At 45.5% G+C, this 18109-nt stretch overlaps 1 protein-coding gene and 2 long non-coding RNA genes across 9 annotated transcripts in view; 1 reads left to right on the forward strand and 2 right to left on the reverse strand.

Annotated features, from left to right (window-relative positions):
* Positions 1 to 18109, reverse strand: part of LOC119131444 — a 546859-nt gene that overhangs the window by 240439 nt on the left and 288311 nt on the right. The gene's annotated exons all lie outside the window — the stretch shown is intronic.
* Positions 1 to 18109, reverse strand: part of mapkap1 (MAPK associated protein 1) — a 75193-nt gene that overhangs the window by 18293 nt on the left and 38791 nt on the right. For 6 of the 7 annotated variants that reach the window (XM_037265833.1, XM_037265831.1, XM_037265829.1 and 3 more), the window contains 2 exons: positions 12616 to 12690; positions 7161 to 7270 (listed from right to left, as the gene is read on the reverse strand). In XM_037265833.1, the coding sequence (XP_037121728.1) occupies positions 7161 to 7270; positions 12616 to 12690 (185 nt within the window). The remainder of the gene's footprint in view (positions 1 to 7160; positions 7271 to 12615; positions 12691 to 18109) is intronic. The other variant, XM_037265832.1, reaches the window with a different exon arrangement.
* On the forward strand, positions 14494 to 16493 carry LOC119131438. Its single transcript, XR_005099651.1, has 3 exons — positions 14494 to 15140; positions 15831 to 16247; positions 16367 to 16493. It is a non-coding gene; the product is annotated as an uncharacterized LOC119131438 (long non-coding RNA).

Consider the following 18109-nt stretch of genomic DNA (forward strand, 5'->3'; position numbering starts at 1 on the left):
ACATTTTGTGATCAAATCTTTCATAACGAGAATGATTTGAGTGAATTGATTTTACAATTTTTATCCCCCCTCCCCACCATCTGTCACTTTGCTTGGGACAAAAGGAGCCTTCAGAACTGAAATTTCTTCTCAATTATTCATTCAAATCAATTCACGCAAATCATTCTCGTTATGAAAGATTTGATCACAAAACGTTTCCGTCTGTACGACTGGTCTTTGAATGCACCCCGCTTCAATGGCAGAACGCGGATGAATTTAAAGACATCAAATGAGAATAATCCTTTATAAAAATTAAAATTGACTGACGCAAACGTGATTCTTCATGTTTTTATTGAAAACAACATAGTGTTGACGCCGTACGACATCGGTTTTTCGCTATAATTCGGTATGATTTTAAGGTTTTAAGGTTAAGGTTTCATGGTAATATTATTGTCATAATTGTCTGGACCATATATGATAATTGTTTAATGGTAGTTATTGATAGATCTTGAAGATGTCAAGTTATAGGTGCATAAGACTATGTTGTTCATGCATATAGCACGTTCATTGTAAGAGGGGAAGAGATGTTGTGTATTTTGGGCTAACTCAAATTCCGTAGTAGAAAAACCCCGGAAGTGGGATGGGCATTCTGTGTTGTTCTGGTACGCCCTGTGAACGCACTGTGAGTAAGGAATAAAGCAGTTATCATTCACGTCGTTGTCCGACCTATTCTTGCTATCTAAGAACCTGGAAAATAGTAAGGATATAACATATATCACGGGTCATTACGACGAGTTTGGTGGAGTTTTTACTGCTTCTTCCAACTCCTACCGCGCTGACTGTAACCTGACACTCTCTGGCTGCGTCTTGCCTCTTTTTTTTTTATTGTCGGACTCGGTGGACTCGGTCAAAATCAGCACCGAGTCCGAGTCCGGCAAAAATGACCGAGTCCGACCGAGTCCGAGTCCCCGAGTCCGAACCGAGTCCACAGCCCTGATTTCATCTAGATGATGATGATAATGATGTAAATGAAGATACAACGATCTTCTTCCAAAGTTCCCAAAGGGGCAGAGGAAGAGTTAGAGACCAACAAGGTCGCAAGCCACCATTCAAATCAAAACCCCCATCAGATTCAGACAACTGTTGGAACTGTGGGAAACATGGACACTGGTCAAGAGAGTGTCGTCATAAAAAAAAACCCATCAAAGGGCGGAGGAAGAGGCAGAGGAAAAGTCAAATTTTCAGCATGACAAGCTTCCTCCCCTTTGACCGCTCATGCTCATACAGAGAAAGAAATAATAGATGTCCATACAGCAAAAAATGTCATTGTCAGATTATTAGAACATTTTTTAGATTATTAGAGCTCGTGTCCATACAAGAAGTATGACAATGCTGTTTGTATGCCCAATGACAAATGACCAGAGATCAAATTGTGTGCACACTAAAGTTAAAATTTGCAAATCAAGTGGTAAAGAAATGCAAATTGCTTCTAAAAGATAAATAAAAAAATTAGAATGTGCTGTCCTCGTGTGCGTGGGCGGGACCAGCTCATGATCGACTGCAGGAAATGGCCAGCCTGTGACGAATCATTGGTGCTGGGACCCACCCCTCGTTCGTGCGCGAGAGCTGTGCATGTGTGTGTATGTGTTAAAATGATGAAAATTGGCTAAACTTTTCGTGTAAAGAAATTTGCTAGACTGTGGTCTATCCAATTTGCACCGCAGAACAGAAACGATTTTGAAAAATAAAAATGAGAGGAAAAGAGAGAAATCTGTTTGCGGGCAGAAACTGATCCACACTAGTGCATGTTAGTGTCAAGCCCTCATGAGAGATTTGAAAAAAAAAAAACGACAGCACATGCTTTCAGGAATTGGATGAGGCAAAATTGTGAATTTAAGACATTGCAATGCTTCATTTAATAGGAATAATTGATTGGTTGTGTTATAAGTTTATACAAACTTCTTTATGTGAGTTAAATCCGCGAGATTGAGTTATGAATGTTGTGTGGAGAGCTTGGATAAATTGGGACCAATGACTCCTTTTTGGAGACTGTGTGTGAGATGCAAATGAGCATCGATGAATGATTGCCTGAATGAAAGGAAACTTCAGGTTGAATGGTTGTTGGAGACTACTATGGAAAATTAGTAGAGCGACTTTGAAGAAAGAGTGATTTTTAGTAAGTTGAATGCTAAGAGAAAAAAAAAGTTTTTTTTGGATTGATAATTAACTAGAGAAAAAACTGGAAAACCAGTAACACATGCAGAAGATGTGTGAACTGGGAAATTGAGAAGCGTTTTGGAAAGAAAGTAAAATTAAATGATGATAGAGTCATATGTAGTAAAGAACACATTCTCCCAAAAAGTTTGTCATGGTGTGAGGCATGGGCGTTGCTAAGCCTCAGAAGGAGGGAGGGAGTAGGACAGATAGTGAAAGATAGTAATAATACAACACTTTACGACATATGGATTCTCTAATACATTTGGCGTCATACCATTAAGTTAAAATTTTCTCAAGCTTTTCAAACTTTTGCTTGAAGCAATCGGAAGATGATTGAAAAGTGACTAAATAAGCTATGAGGAAGTGGTGTAGGTGTAAAGGGCACGCGCTTATGCGCTTCCCTGGCTAATCAACACTTGTTTGAATGAAAAGGAGGAGGGGTATTGGCTGGGCTTTATGAAAAACTGTGGACAAAGGGCCCATCTGACGTAGGACTTTTACCGTCCATTACCCCAGTACAAATCCAACCAAGATCAGAGAATCTCCTTTAAAACAGGAGGCAATAAATGGGATAGCCCCTGTCATAAATGGTCTTTGGTTAGGAGGAATCATTAGGAAGTGCTCAAACTCTTCCCGCAAACACTCCTATCTGCCCAGTTCAAAAGGGCAATAGAATTGACTACAAGAGTTGCAAAAACAGACGAAGAACATTCCTTGGCAGGTAGCATGATCAGAGCACTCAAACTGAAAGATGTGTCAAATGCAAATTTACTGCCACCTGCTCTTTCTTCCCCACAGGTCAACAACCGCTCCAAGCCAGGAGACTGAGACGACATAAAGGTCGTCAAAAAGGACAAACTGGGCCAGCCATGGTGGGAGGGACCATTCCAAGTCTTGCTGACTACCCCCACTGCACTGAACATTGCTGGAAGGCCCAGTGAAGTTTCACCTCAACCACTGGACGTTACAGAGAGTGCTGTACCCCATTTTCGGAGTGGGGGGAAGACTGACTACAAAGGGGCCTCGTTGTTTAGGGCGGGGCGTCTCAATGTTGGTGAAGAATGGAATCCATAAGATCCCCACTCTGACTAGACAATAGGAAACATCGGTGTCTCTGCCATCCTAGTAGCAACGGGGAACCACATGCCAGGTGGATCCTCTGCTGCGTTGTGGTTGGAGCGTGCTATGGTCTATGGCAGGGGTGGGGAATTAATTTTTACAAGGGGCCACATGAAAAACCTGAGTTGTGTCAGAGGGCCACACTTACGATAACTTAAACCTGCTCAATTTTCTTCCATTGTAAAATGCACTAAATTATTTATTTTAAATAGCTGGTACGGTATTAGAAGAATACAATTATTCTGTTTATATTTATATTAAGCTATGTGAAATTGTGGTGTATAGGTCAAATAAAAAAAACAATCATTAATCAGTACAATTTATTCTTAACTTCTTTAACTTCCTCAAATGACAAAGCCGCTGCATCTCTGGGTGTGAAGTTTGATAAAAAGTCCTTGTTGGGTTTGCAGTTTTGCTAGCAATGCATCAGCCTCTGATGCGCGCTGTTTATCAGACAGATGTATTTTTTCTCATGCTTGGTCGTGTAGTGGCGACTCAAATTATATTCTTTAAACACAGCGACCTGTGTACCACAAATCAGGCAGACGGCTTTACCTTTCATTTCTGTAAAGAAATACTTGGCAGTCCAAACACGGCGCTCCTTGTCAACTTTTCTTTTCTGAGGGTCAGCACACATTTTTCGGGCAGCATTACTTCGCACTGTTCACCTTCACGCACAGCTCACATACACGTACCGGCTGGCGGTACCTCCGTGAATGCCTATCCGCCCTCCGAGCACTCCTGCCGGGCCTGAGTTAGAGACCGCGCCCGGTCAGTTATGGGACCCTAAATGGCCCGCGGACCTGCTGGCGGGACCTCCGTGAATGCCTATCCGCCCTACGAGCACTCCTGCCGGGCCTGAGTTCGAGACCGCGCACGGTCACTTATGGGACCTTAAATGGCCCGCGGACAGGCTGGCGGGACCTCCGTGAAAGCCTATCCGCCTTCCGAGCTCTCATGCCTGGCGTGGGTTAGCGTCCGCGCCCGGTCCCTTATGGAACCCTATTTGGCCCGCGGACCTGCTGGCGGGGCTTCCGTGAAAGCCTATACGCCTTCCGAGCGCTCTTGCCGGGCGTGAGTTAGCGTCCGCGCCCGGTCGCCTCACGTCACTCTGGTTAAGTTGGCATAGTAAAAAGCGCTCTTGGGTCCTTCAGAGTGCGGAGTTTATCACTGCGCATGAAGAAATGACAACCTGCAACGTTTGGTTTATGTTTTATAAGCATTTTTAGTTTTATTGCTTAAATCGCATTTTCTCGACGAGCTGAGCACGTTTTCTGGATGGTGCCTCTCCCGTCACTCTGGTTAGGTTGGCAAAGTAAAAAGCGCTCTTGGGTGCTTCAGAGTGCCGAGTTTATCACTGCACATGAAGAAATGACCACCTGCAACGTTTGGTTTATGTTTTATGAGCATTTTTAATTGTATTGCTTAGAGCGCATTTTCTCGACGAGCTGAGCACGTTTTCTAGTTAAAAGCGCTCTTGGGTGCTTCAGAGTGCCCAGTTTATCACTGCGCATGCAGAAATGACCACCTGCAACGTTTGGTTTATGTTTTATAAGCATTTTTAGTTTTATTGCTTAAATCGCATTTTTTCGACGAGCTGAGCACGTTTTCTGGATGGTGCCTCTCCCGGAGAATGTGCCTTTCAAAATAAAAGCAAAACAGTTGTATTGCACGCACGACACAGATATATATATTTTTTAAATTAAGTTGTAATCAAATATAATTTACGATTGGCAAAGGGCTGGATGTGGCCCGCGGGCCGTATTTTGCCCAGGTCTGGTCTATGGGCTCGTCTGAATAGACCAATTGACAATGTCGACCGAGGAAAAAGATGGTCACATGATGAGAACTTTGAGGACTGGTCATGGGACCCCAGAAACCCACACGAAACCAACACTTGATACCGGTGTGTGACGTTCACTGTGAGATCCCACACACAGGAGGGATGCTGTGTGTTCCAAACTCCCCCCCTTCCTCCACGCAAGTTCACCAGGAGGCCAGAACAATGACTGTCGCTGAAGCGAAATGCATGGCCTCTGTGGGAGGGGTTGGATTTTAACACCGTGCTGTCACGGTCAGTGATTCTACCCCTACCGTCCTGGACTCACAGAAAATAACCTGTGATCGAACTCTTTTGGATTAGTCCCAATGTGACTGTTGAAGGACGATAGATGCCACAAGTGGCCTAAACAAAAAGGCTACCTGGAATGGACTACACGTGTTTCATCCAAGAAAATGAAACCCACGAATGCATTAACGACTGCTATCCAGGAGGAAACTGGATGGGAGCTTTGGACATCACCGCTGAGTGCCAGGATAGGAGAGCCATTTCAAGGCATCAGGGCTCTCCTACCAACATGGCTGCACCATCGGACGGGACCTGCTTCATTCAGAATGGCTCGTGGCTTTGAGTTGTCCGATGCTGCCCGCCAACTGGACACGAGTGTGTGCACGAGTGTGGGTGACCGACCACACCTACAGGATACAACATCATCAGCTGACGACAGCACACAACTCTTCTGGACGTCGACGCGGGGCTGTTGCAGCCTTTGAACCACATTACCCCGTCTGGGGTGCGAATGTCCCTGACAGCCACAAAGTGTGGTCCGTCGGAGACAAAATCGTTCATGCGCTTTTTCCTTGGATCGGATCACTCTTCATCGAGACACTGAACTATCGTTTTCAATCCTTTGTGAATCTCTCGCTGCAAGTCAATGACTGACAAAACAGAGAGATTCAGGCTATTGGACTAATGGTCTTGCAAAACAGGATGGTTCTGGACTTGATGACTGCAGAGCAAGGTGGTGTGTGCCACATCATTGGGCCTTCCTGATGCACATACATTCCAGGAGTTAATGACACTCACATCAACGACGCCGTGAACTCACTGAAGAACTTACAGCAGGCCATGTCATAAGACAAAGTCCCACGTCAATGGGGTTTCTTTTCATGGCTATTGTCTGGCACTTGGTGGCAACTGCTGTTGAAACTTGTGACTCCTATGCTTGTTGTGCTGGTATTGTTGTGCTCGTTTACGACCTGTGTTATCTCATGTTTGAAGTCAGCTGTATCAAGATCTGTGTCTTCTACCGTAGCTGAAGTGCGAATACAACATCTCAGGCATGTCGAATGTGATGATTTTAATGCGCTGCGGACAGAAGATTGCGATAATGCCAATTGGCTGAACGTTTTTCACAGAAACCTGATGATTTGACCGTCGACAATCCCTCACAAGTGATGAATACAATGATGTTTCTGTGTTTTTATTTTTATTTTTCTATCTTCGTTATATTTTCTTGCTTATGTTTGTTAATCGGGGTGACAATCATATGATAAACAGGAGGGATATGTTAGGGTTGATAGATTAGTTTAATCCTATGCTTATGATGGAATGTAACCTGTAATAATTAATCAAACATGTCCTGTCGTAACAAAGTAGTAAAACAAAGTGCTAAGATCCTTTGAACTGATTGACTAGCTGCAGAGGACGCAATCAAAGTTGTTCTGTTTACACAACATCGCAAAACACCTCCTGCTATGATTTGATCAGAGGCCAGGGGTTTCACCCCCACTCTCACCCCCACCCTGTTTCTCTCAATAAAAATGCTCTTGCAAGAGGCCTGAGTCAGACCTCATTCGATCATCGCTGTACGCACAGTGACGAATGACTCTCCACTTGCAAGTGCTTAAAAAGGGCATACTGTCTCCCGTGTGGTTCTTGCACAAATAAGTTAGAGTGAGCACCACTCTAACAGGAAGGATTGAATAAGAATATAAATGCAACAACAACAACAACAAAAATGTGTTTCATAATTGCTGGTTAGACTTCATCTGGTGTCATTTACCTGATCCTTTCTGTGACCCTTTCCTCTTCTTGAGTGCTTTCTGAAGAATTTCTTTCATGGTTACTTTCAGACTGTCCACGGGGATTAAAGAAAAACCCTGAGCAGCATTTCTAAAATGGATAAGGAAAGGAAGATTATGGAGACATTCATAAATTTCCCTTAGTCGTTAGGAGAGAGATTAAATAATAAGTATAAAATAATGAGAATATGATTTATGGCATTCCAAAGAACACTATAGATTAGCCAGCAGTACCAACCAACCGCCCAACCCAACCCAACCCATCCATCCATCTTCTGTACCGCTTATCCCCTCGGGGGTCGCGGGCGTGTTGGAGCCTATCCCAGCAGTCATCGTGCATATATACCGTATTTTCCGTACTATAAGTCGCGTTTTTTTTCATAGTTTGGGTGGGGGGGCGACTTATACTGAGGAGCGACTTATATCTGAATTTTTTCACCATATTAAAAAAAAAAAAAAAAGTGAAACCGTGATAAACGAACCGCGATGTAGCAAGGGATTACTGTAATTTGAATTTCCAGTGACGTCAGTGGCGCGGCGGTTGTTTACATAAAAGGACAAAGCTTCCATCACGGGATGATGAAGGGTCCCACGTACTACCGGCATCATGAGCGGCTTTGTTTGTAAGTGACACGAAGAGTTTGAAGGATTTAATGATTTGGAGTGACACAGAAGGTTTGAAAAACTATTATGGCTTTTACGCACGCCCGGTCCTACTCTACAGATCTCTCTTTCACCTCCGTGGATGGAAGTCGGGGGCCGGCGCTCAGCCGGGTGGCTGTCCGGGGACGGTGGAAGGGGCTCGGACATGGCTTTTACGCACGCCCGGTCCTTTTCTATGGAGCTCTCTCCCACCTCTGTGGCTGGAAGTGCCACCTCCGGGGATGGAAGTCCACGCCACCACACGCCTGGAAGTCGACGCCGGTGCTTGGGGCCGTGTGGCGGTGAACTATTCATGTTATAGTTATTTGGTATATTTTATTTCGTGTAGCAACTTGTATATGATTTATCGTTACAGTTCAGTAGTTGTTGACTCGTTGAACTCTTGTTTTGTTAAATAAAGAGCCGTTTACCAAACCCACGTCTTTCCTGGTACTTTGTTAACGCTGCATTATTGTTATATACTAGATCTGTGGAATAACGACGAGGCTGACGTCAGCTGCGGACGCGCGGCGTTGTTGACAAAGAACGAGGAATTTGATCGATGGATTTAATGATTTGGAGTGACACAGATGGTTTGATAATATTATTGCTCATATAATAGTTATTTGATATATGATTTATACATCGTTATATGGGCCTGTGGAATATTTTGAAGTGCAAGCGCCGTCAGCAGCGCGCACCCGGTCGGCATTGTTGACATAAAGGACGATCGATGGATTTAATGAATTGGAGGGACACAGATTGTTTTATAAACGTGTTATTTATGTAATAGTTATTTGAATAACTATGTTACGTCCGACCCGTTCTCAGCTCTTCGTTTGTGTTTATGTCACGTTGGAATACCTATCGTTTAGCCTGTTGTTGCTCGTTCATGTCTGTTCTTGGTGTTGGATTTTGTCGAATAAATTTCCCCCAAAATGTGACTTATACTCTGGAGCAACTTATATATGTTTTTTTTCACGTTATTGTGCATTTTATGGCTAATGCGACGTATATTCCGGAGTGACTTTTAGTCCGAAAAATACGGTATATATATACAGTGCCTTGCGAAAGTATTCGGCCCCCTTGAACCTTTCAACATTTCGCGACATTTCAGGCTTCAAACATAAAGATATAAAAGTTTAATTTTTTGTCAAGAATCAACAACAAGTGGGACACAATCCTGAAGTGCGCACGGCGCGCACGCATTGTTGACAAAGGACGATCGATGGATTTAATGAATTGGAGTGACACAGATGGTTTTATTAACGTGTTATTTATGTAATAGTTTTTTTAATAACTCTAAATGTTACGTCAGGGCCGTTCTCAGCTCTTCGTTTGTGTTTATGTCACGTTAGCATACCTATCGTTTAGCCTGTTGTTGCTCGTTCATGACTGTTCTTGGTGTTGGATTTTGTCGAATAAATTGCCCCCCAAAACGCGACTTATACTCCAGAGCGACTTATATATGTTTTTTTTCACTTTTTTGGGCATTTTATGGCTGATGCGACTTGTACTCCGGAGCGACTTATAGTCCGAAAATTACGGTACATACATATATATGTATATATATATACCGTTTTGGCCCGACTATAAGATGATGTTTTTTGCATTGAAATAAGACTGAAAAAGTGGGGGTCGTCTTGTATTCGGAATCTAGCTCAGTGGCCTAGTGGTAGAGTGTCCGCCCTGAGACTGGAAGGTTGTGGGTTCAAACCCCGGCCGGGTCATACCAAAGACTATAAAAATGGGACCCATTGCTTCCCTGCTTGGCACTCAGCATTAAGGGTTGGAATTGGGGGGTTAGATCACCAAATGATTCCCGAGCGCGGCACCGCTGCTGCTCGCTGCTCCCCTCTCCCCCAGGGGATGGATTAAAATCACACGGGGATGGGTTAAATGCAGAGGACAAATTTCACCACACCCAGATGTGTGTGTGACGATCATTGGGACTTTAACTTAACTTTAACTTCTGTACAACAACAACAACAAACCTTGGTTTACACCAAACCACAGGGTGCTGCGCAAAGCTTTAACTTTAACTTTTAGACAATATACCGATTTTCACTTGTGCGCAGCGGTAAATTAAAGGTTGCTGGTATCGACTGAGTATGTTGCTGTGATCGTGTGCGTCTTTGACACAAAGTGAGTATATACATTTCATTGTTACTACTGTCCACTGTTGTGCTGTTTGTCCGATCGCGGTTTGCTTCGTGTGCGCGCCATTTGATTGACAGCGTGCTCCTTTAAGTTTGCCTCGCACCGTACGTGTAGCCGTTACGCAGCGGCACGGCGACTAACGGTTGCCAGCAAATGTATTTTGTTGTCTCGATGACTTATGTTAACTGTGTTGCAGAGAGTATATCATTTATGGTTATTTTATTTATTTATTTTTACACCAATAATTCAGTAAAGCAATCAAAACTGAACCACGTCTTCCCTCCTGTGTTCTGACCGACACCCGAGGCCGAAAAGAGCATAACCATCCGAGCCAACCCCCAGTCCTCAGGCTCCCCAACAATAGCGGTAGCAATTTGCATTATTTATAAAAATATAAAAAAATTAAATTTGGTGTTCAAAAAGTCTTTTTTCAAACTTGAGTCTTGAAAAAGAGGGGGTCGTCTTATAAGCAGCGTCGTCTTATATTCGGGCCAATACGGTACTGTTCTGCCCTCTGTATGTTTTGTTTTGAAATATCGTCATTTTCTATTTGCTAGTCTAGAGCGCCCACCTGTGGACGCCGAGTGAAATTCTAAGTTAATTATTATATATATATATATATATATATATACAGTGCCTTGCGAAAGTATTCGGCCCCCTTGAACCTTTCAACATTTCGCCACATTTCAGGCTTCAAACAAAGATACAAAATTTAATTTTTTGTCAAGAATCAACAACAAGTGGGACACAATCGTGAAGTGGAACGAAATTTATTGGATAATTTAAACTTTTTTAACAAATAAAAAACTGAAAAGTGGGGCGTGCAATATTATTCGGCCCCTTTACTTTCAGTGCAGCAAACTCACTCCAGAAGTTCAGTGAGGATCTTTGAATGATCCAATGTTGTCCTAAATGACTGATGATGATAAATAGAATGCACCTGTGTGTAATCAAGTCTCCGTATAAATGCACCTGCTCTTTGATAGTCTCAGGGTTCTGTTTAAAGCGCAGAGAGAACCATGAAGACAAAGGAACACACCAGGCAGGTCCGAGATACTGTTGTGGAGAAGTTTAAAGCCGGATTTGGATACAAAAAGATTTCCCAAGCTTTAAACATCTCAAGGAGCACTGTGCAAGCAATTATATTGAAATGGAAGGAGTATCAGACCACTACCAAGACCCGGCCGTCCCTCCAAACTTTCATCTCAAACAAGGAGAAGACTGATCAGAGATGCAGCCAAGAGGCCCATGATCACTCTGGATGAACTGCAGATAACTACAGCTGAGGTGGGAGAGTCTGTCCATAGGACAACAATCAGTCGTGCACTGCACAAATCTGGCCTTTATGGAAGAGTGGCAAGAAGAAAGCCATTTCTCAAAGATATCCATAAAAAGTCTCATTTAAAGTTTGCCACAAGCCACCTGGGAGACACACCAAACATGTGGAAGAAGGTGCTCATGTCAGATGAAACCAAAATCGAACTTTTTGGCCACAATGCAAAACGATATGTTTGGCGTAAAAGCAACACAGCTCATCACCCTGAACACACCATCCCCACTGTCAAACATGGTGGTGGCAGCATCATGGTTTGGGCCTGCTTTTCTTCAGCAGAGACAGGGAAGATGGCTAAAATTGATGGGAAGATGGATGGAGCCAAATACAGGACCATTCTGGAAGAAAACCTGTTGGAGTCTGCAAAAGACCTGAGACTGGGACGGAGATTTATCTTCCAACAGGACAATGATCCAAAACATAAAGCCAAATCTACAATGGAATGGTTCACAAATAGACGTATCCAGGTGTTAGAATGGCCAAGTCAAAGTCCAGACCTGAATCCAATCGAGAATCTGTGGAAAGAGCTGAAGACTGCTGTTCACAAACGCTCTCCATCCAACCTCACTGAGCTCGACCTGTTTTGCAAGGAAGAATGGGCAAGAATTCCAGTCTCTCGATGTGCAAAACTGATCGAGACATACCCCAAGCGACTTGCAGCTGTAATTGCAGCAAAAGGTGGCGCTACAAAGTATTAGCGCAAGGGGGCCGAATAATATTGCACGCCCCACTTTTCAGTTTTTTATTTGTTAAAAAAGTTTAAATTATCCAATAAATTTTGTTCCACTTCACGATTGTGTCCCACTTGTTGTTGATTCTTGACAAAAAATTAAACTTTTATATCTTTATGTTTGAAGCCTGAAATGTCGCGAAATGTTGAAAGGTTCAAGGGGGCCGAATACTTTCGCAGGGCACTGTTGCAATTACAAAGGCTTTGATATTAAAATGTTCATTTCTTTACCAACAAAAATACAGACTTTTTGGAAAAAGACATCAACAGAGTTTACAGGAAAAAAATCAAGGCCTTCAAAGAAATGAACACGGTCTCTACAGTCAAACATGGCGGAGGTTCCCTGATGTTTTGGGGTTGCTTTGCTTCCTCTGGCACTGGACTGGTTGACTGTGTGCATGGCATTGAGAAGCCTAAAGACTACCAACAAAATTTGCAGCGTAATGTCCCAGTGTGAGAAAGCTGGGTCTCCCAAAGAGGTAATGGACAATGACACACTTCAAAAAGCACTCGAAATTGGTTTGAGAGAAAGCACTGGAGACTTCTAAAGTGGCCAGCAATGAGTCCAGACCTGAATCCTGAAGAGCACTTGTGGAGAGATCTCAAAATGGCAGTTTGGAGAAAGCACCCTTCAAATCTCAGGGACCTGGAGCAGTTTGCCAAAGAAGAATGGTATAAAATTCCAGCAGAGCATTGTAATAAACTCTTTGATGGTTAACGGAAGCAGTTATTCGCAGTTATTTTGTCTAAAGGTTATGCTACCAAGTATTAGGCTGAGGGTGCCAATACTTTTGTCTGCCCATTTTTCAAGTTTATTGCAAAATGACAATTGATTTCACTCTTTTTTTTCATTCTCTTTTGTGTTTTTTCATTTCAAGCAAAACAAATGAAGATATTAATACCAAATCATTTGTAATTGCAATAATTTTCTGCAAGAAATTGAGCCTTATCTGACATAATTGCCAATAGGGTGCCAACAAGATGGCACCGCGGATGGCCGTCTCGGTGACTCGCTCTCTGCTTCTTTGTGTTTTTTGCGTCTTCTGCTGCCCACCCCGGATCACTTTTACCAGAGAAGAACTGTTAAACATCGGACAGTCTTCACCTGATACTTTCTCTCCGGTTTTCACTGACTCAGTCTGTTTGATGGAGATATTAGCCGGCGCGGGGGCGCTTTACAAGCTAGCATGCCAAAGACGGCAGCGTGGCAAGCGCGCCGGAGCCCTCGTGAAGTTGAGGCAGAGAGGGTCCCGTGCTCCCCTACCATCAATTCATCTGGTGAATGTCCGCTCTCTGGCTAACAAGATAGACGAACTGCTGCTTCTCATTTCAAGGAACACGGACGTTAGCAGATCCGCCGCCCTGTGCTTCGTCGAAACCCCCCACCACGCCGTAGAGCTAACTGGGTTGCAGCTACTACGCGCAGATCGCAGCGCGGAGCTCACGGGAAAAACAAAGGGTCTATGTTTCTATATTAATGAAGGTTGGTGTACTGATGTCACGGTGTTTTAAGTCTCGCAGCCCTCTCCTAGAAACACTTTTCATAAACTGCCGGCCGTTTTATTCACCACGTGAGTTCTCCTCGATCGTTATGGCGGCTGTTTACATTCCACCACACGCACGTGCGATCGAAGCCACGCAGCTGCTGGCTGACCAGGTAACAGACATGGAGAAAAAATTACCAAACTCACCGATCATTGTTCTGGGTGATTTTAACAGTGAACCTCGCACACGAACTCCCCAAATACAGACAGCACATAACGTGTCCCACCAGAGGTACACATACACTGGACCACTGCTACACCGTAATAAAGAACGCATACCACTCTGTGCCCCATGCAGCTTTAGGACTCTCGGACCACTGTCTAGTTCATCTGATCCCAACCTACAGGCAGAAATTAAAAACTTGCCTGTGGTGAGGACTGTGAGGAATGACAGTGGAGTCAAAGCAGGACCTCCAGGCTTTGACGATTGGGGTGTTTTTGAAGCTGCAGCTTCAGACCTGCATGAACTCACCGATACTGTGACATCATACATTAGCTTTTGTGAGGACTTGTGTGTGCAGACTAAGCCAGCTCAGTGGCCTAGTGGTAGAGTGTCCGCCCTGAGAATGGAAGGTTGTGGGTTCATGACCCGGCCGGGTCATACCAAAGACTATAAAAATGGGACCCATTGCCTCCCTGCTTGGCACTCACCATTAAGGGTTGGAATTGGGGGGTTAGCTCACTAAATGATTCCCGAGCGCGGCACCGCTGCTGCTCACTGCTCCCCTCTCCCCCAGGGGATGGATCAAAATCACACAGGGATGGGTTAAATGCAGAGGACAAATTTCACCACACCCAGATGTGTGTGTGACGATCATTGGGACTTTAACTTAACTTTAACTTCTGTACAACAACAACAACAAACCTTGGTTTACACCAAACCACAGGGTGCTGCGCAAAGCCAAGGAGGAGGCCTACAGTAGTGGGGCCCGGGACCTGTTCAGAGAGACCAGGAACACACTGAACCGAGAGATCAGGAAAGTCAAGAGGTGTTATGGGGAGAGCCTGGAGAGACACCTCCCTGCCAATCCTGATCCCTCAACAGTGTGGAAAGGCATCACGGGCTTCAAGAAACCAACCCACCGTCCTGTAGAGAACCCAAGGCTTGAAAACCAGCTAAACAGGTTTTACTGCAAGTTTGAACGGTCTACCCACACAACAAGACCTCCTGCAGTACAATCAACATACACACCTCCACCCACAACCCCTCTGTCTACACCTCCATCGTCGTTATCACCTACTGTCTCTCTTTCAGAAGCCGCGCCTGCACCTCAGATCTGCGAGGAGGAGGTGTCAGATATTCCGGAGACAAAAGGTCAGGAAGGCACCAGGCCCAGATGGCGTGTCCCCCTCCTGCCTCAAAGTCTGTGCTGAGCAACTGGTACCCACCTTTGCACGGATCTTCAACCTTTCCCTGGAGCCATGTGAGGTTCCCTCGTGCTTCAAGAGCTCCACCATTGTACCGGTGGCCAAGAAGCCCGCCAGCATAGGTTTGAATGATTACAGACCTGTCGCCCTGACATCTGTGGTCATGAAATCATTTGAGAGGTTGGTGTTGAACCACCTGAAGGACATTACGGGCCCCCTGCTCGACCCCCTACAGTTTACCTACCGGGCAGACAGGTCGGTGGATGATGCGGTCAACATGGGACTGCACTACATCCTGCAACACCTAGATACCCCAGGGACGTATGCCAGGATCCTGTTTGTGGACTTCAGCTCGGCGTTCAACATCATCACTCCTGACATCCTCCACCAGAAGCTCATCCAGCTCGCGGTGCCTGCCTCCACCTGTAAGTGGATTGCCAGCTTCCTGACCAACAGGAGACAGCATGCGAGTCTGGGGACCATCACATCAGACACCCGGACCACCAACACTGGCGCCCCCCAAGGGTGCGTCCTCTCCCCACTGCTCTTCTCTCTCTACACCAATGATTGCTCCTGAGGCGACTCTTCTGTGAAGCTCCTGAAGTATGCGGACGACACCACTCTTATCGGACTGATCCGGGACGGTGACGAGACTGCGTACAGACAGGAGGTGGAGCGGCTTGTCCACTGATACAGCCAAAACCACCTGGAGCTTAACCCGCTCAAGACCGTGGAGATGACAGTGGACTTCAGGAGAGACTGCTCAGGGACTGTGCGGACCAGCCGAGTGGCATGCTCATGTACCTGTTCAACCTGAGCCTGGCCTGAACAACGTTCCAGCCCTGTGGAAGACCTGCTGGTCCCCGTACCGAAGGTGCCGCGCCCCAAGGACCCTAACCACTTCAGGCCTATTGCCTTGAATTCCCACCTGATGAAGACTTTGGAGAGGATCATCCTGGGTCACCTGCGTTCACTGGTGGGAGCGCAGCTGGACCCCCTGCAGTTTGCTTACCGGCCTGGTGTTGGGGTGGACGATGCAGTGATTTATTTACTGCACAGATCACTGCTTCACCTGGAGGACATCGGGAGCACTAGGAAGATCATGTTATTCGATTTCTCCAGCACTTTTAACACAATCCAGCCATCACTGCTCAGGGTGAAGATGGAGAAGGCGGGAGTGGACCTACGCTTGGCTGCATGGACTACAGACTTCCTCACCAACAGTAGAAGTATGTGAGGTTACATCGCTGTGAGTCTGACATGGTGCGCTGCAGCACAGGTGTCCCCCAGGGTACGGTGCTCTGTCCTTTTCTTTTCACCCTGTACACTTAGGACTTTACCCACGACACCGCACACTGCCACATCCAGAAGTTCTCGGACGACACGATCATTGTTGGATATGTTACGGAGGGGAACGATCTGGAATACAGGACGGTCATCAAGGACTTTGTCAGCTGGTGTGAGCTCAACCAGCTTCAGCTGAACACCAGCAAGACGAAGGAGATGATTGTAAGCTTCAGGAGGACAGCGCCCCACTTCACTCAGGTGAACATCCAGGGATCGGACATTGAGGTAGTGGAGAACTACAAATTCCTGGGTGTTCGCCTTAACAACAAACTGGACTGGACTGATCACACCCACGCCCTGTACAAGAAGGGCCAGTCGCCTCTACCTGCTGAGGAGACTGAGGTCCTTCGGTGTGTGCAGGGCTCTCCTCAGGACCTTCTATGACTCTGTGGTGGCATCAGCCATCCTCTACGCCAGGGGTGGCCAACCAGTCAGAGACTAAGAGCCACATTTTTTTACTGTGTACCGCAAAGAGCCACATTACCCCCCCCCCCCCCCCCCCCGAATGGGTTTGCCCCTCCTCCTTTGCGGGATTTCACCTCATGCGCATGCGCGTTTGACGAAAATACCATATTGAACTCAAGCGAAGCGAACACACAGCGTTTGACGAAAATACCATATTGAACTCAAGCGAAGTGAACACGCACAAAAACAAACAAACAAACAAACAAATAAACCCACAAATGTTGATATAAACGTAAAGGAGCCGCATGAAACCCGGCAAGAGCCGCATGCGGCTCGCGAGCCGCGGGTTGGCCACCCCTGCTCTACGCTGGGGTGGTCTGCTGGGGTGGGGGCAGTACGGACCAGGACAGGGGGAGACTAAATAAGATGGTCAGGAGAGCGAGCTCTGTCCTGGGCTGTCCCCTGGACTCCGTAGAGGTTGTGGGTGAGAGGAGGACGTTAATTAAGCTGAAATCCATCATGGACAACACCTCTCAGGTGTGGGAAGGAGAAATTCCGCAGGTCCTTCATTCCCACTGCTGTCAGACTCTACAACATACATGGCACCTGATCATGTGTTTCGTCTCTACGGCTACTAGTGGCACTTGTCTTTGTCCTTGTCTGTTATTTATCCATTTTTACATTTGAATCTTGTCTCTTGTATTCTTGCACTCTTGTACGCTGCTGTGACAAGTAAATTTCCGCGCTGTGGGATAAATAAAGTTCTATCATCATCATCATCATTTGGCATGCCCTAACATGGCCAGTAAACTTCTTGAATCTTGAATACCACTGGCACCCTATTGGCAATTCTGTCAGACGCACGCACACGCATCCCAGAAGCAACGTTAGGTTCGGCTTGACAAGCTAAAGCACGTCTCGAGAGCGTAAACTAGACATGACCCGGAACAAAATTACTAAAAAGGGTGATGCAACAAGATGTCATCAACAATAGCCCAGTGCCCTCTAGTGGCTGGAAGAGGCAGCTCCATTTCCTTCGTTAAGAGCCAAATCTTTAACTTAAAAACGGCATCATATGCGTTTCTTTTGTCCCCCATAATGAGGGGTTGCGTATAAAAGATTTCTGTCTCCAGTAATGGCCGTCTTGATCTAGTTCTGGCTTGTTTGTGTCAATTGTGCGCCACTATTTGCTTGGCAGACGGACATGCGATCAACACACCTCTCTCCCCAGTGACCTCGTGTCTGGCCACATATCCAGGAAAACGGTGCCGCACAACAGTGGTCCACAACATTTTTATTATATACAAGTGTATTAGTGTATTAAACATCACAAAAATCACTAATTATTACGCAAAAGTGTCCATTGTTGCTACGTCAGAACAGATTAATCCATATTCCATT

The sequence above is a fragment of the Syngnathus acus genome, chromosome 12 (genome assembly GCF_901709675.1).
Source record: "Syngnathus acus chromosome 12, fSynAcu1.2, whole genome shotgun sequence".
NCBI classification, from domain to species: domain Eukaryota; kingdom Metazoa; phylum Chordata; class Actinopteri; order Syngnathiformes; family Syngnathidae; genus Syngnathus; species Syngnathus acus.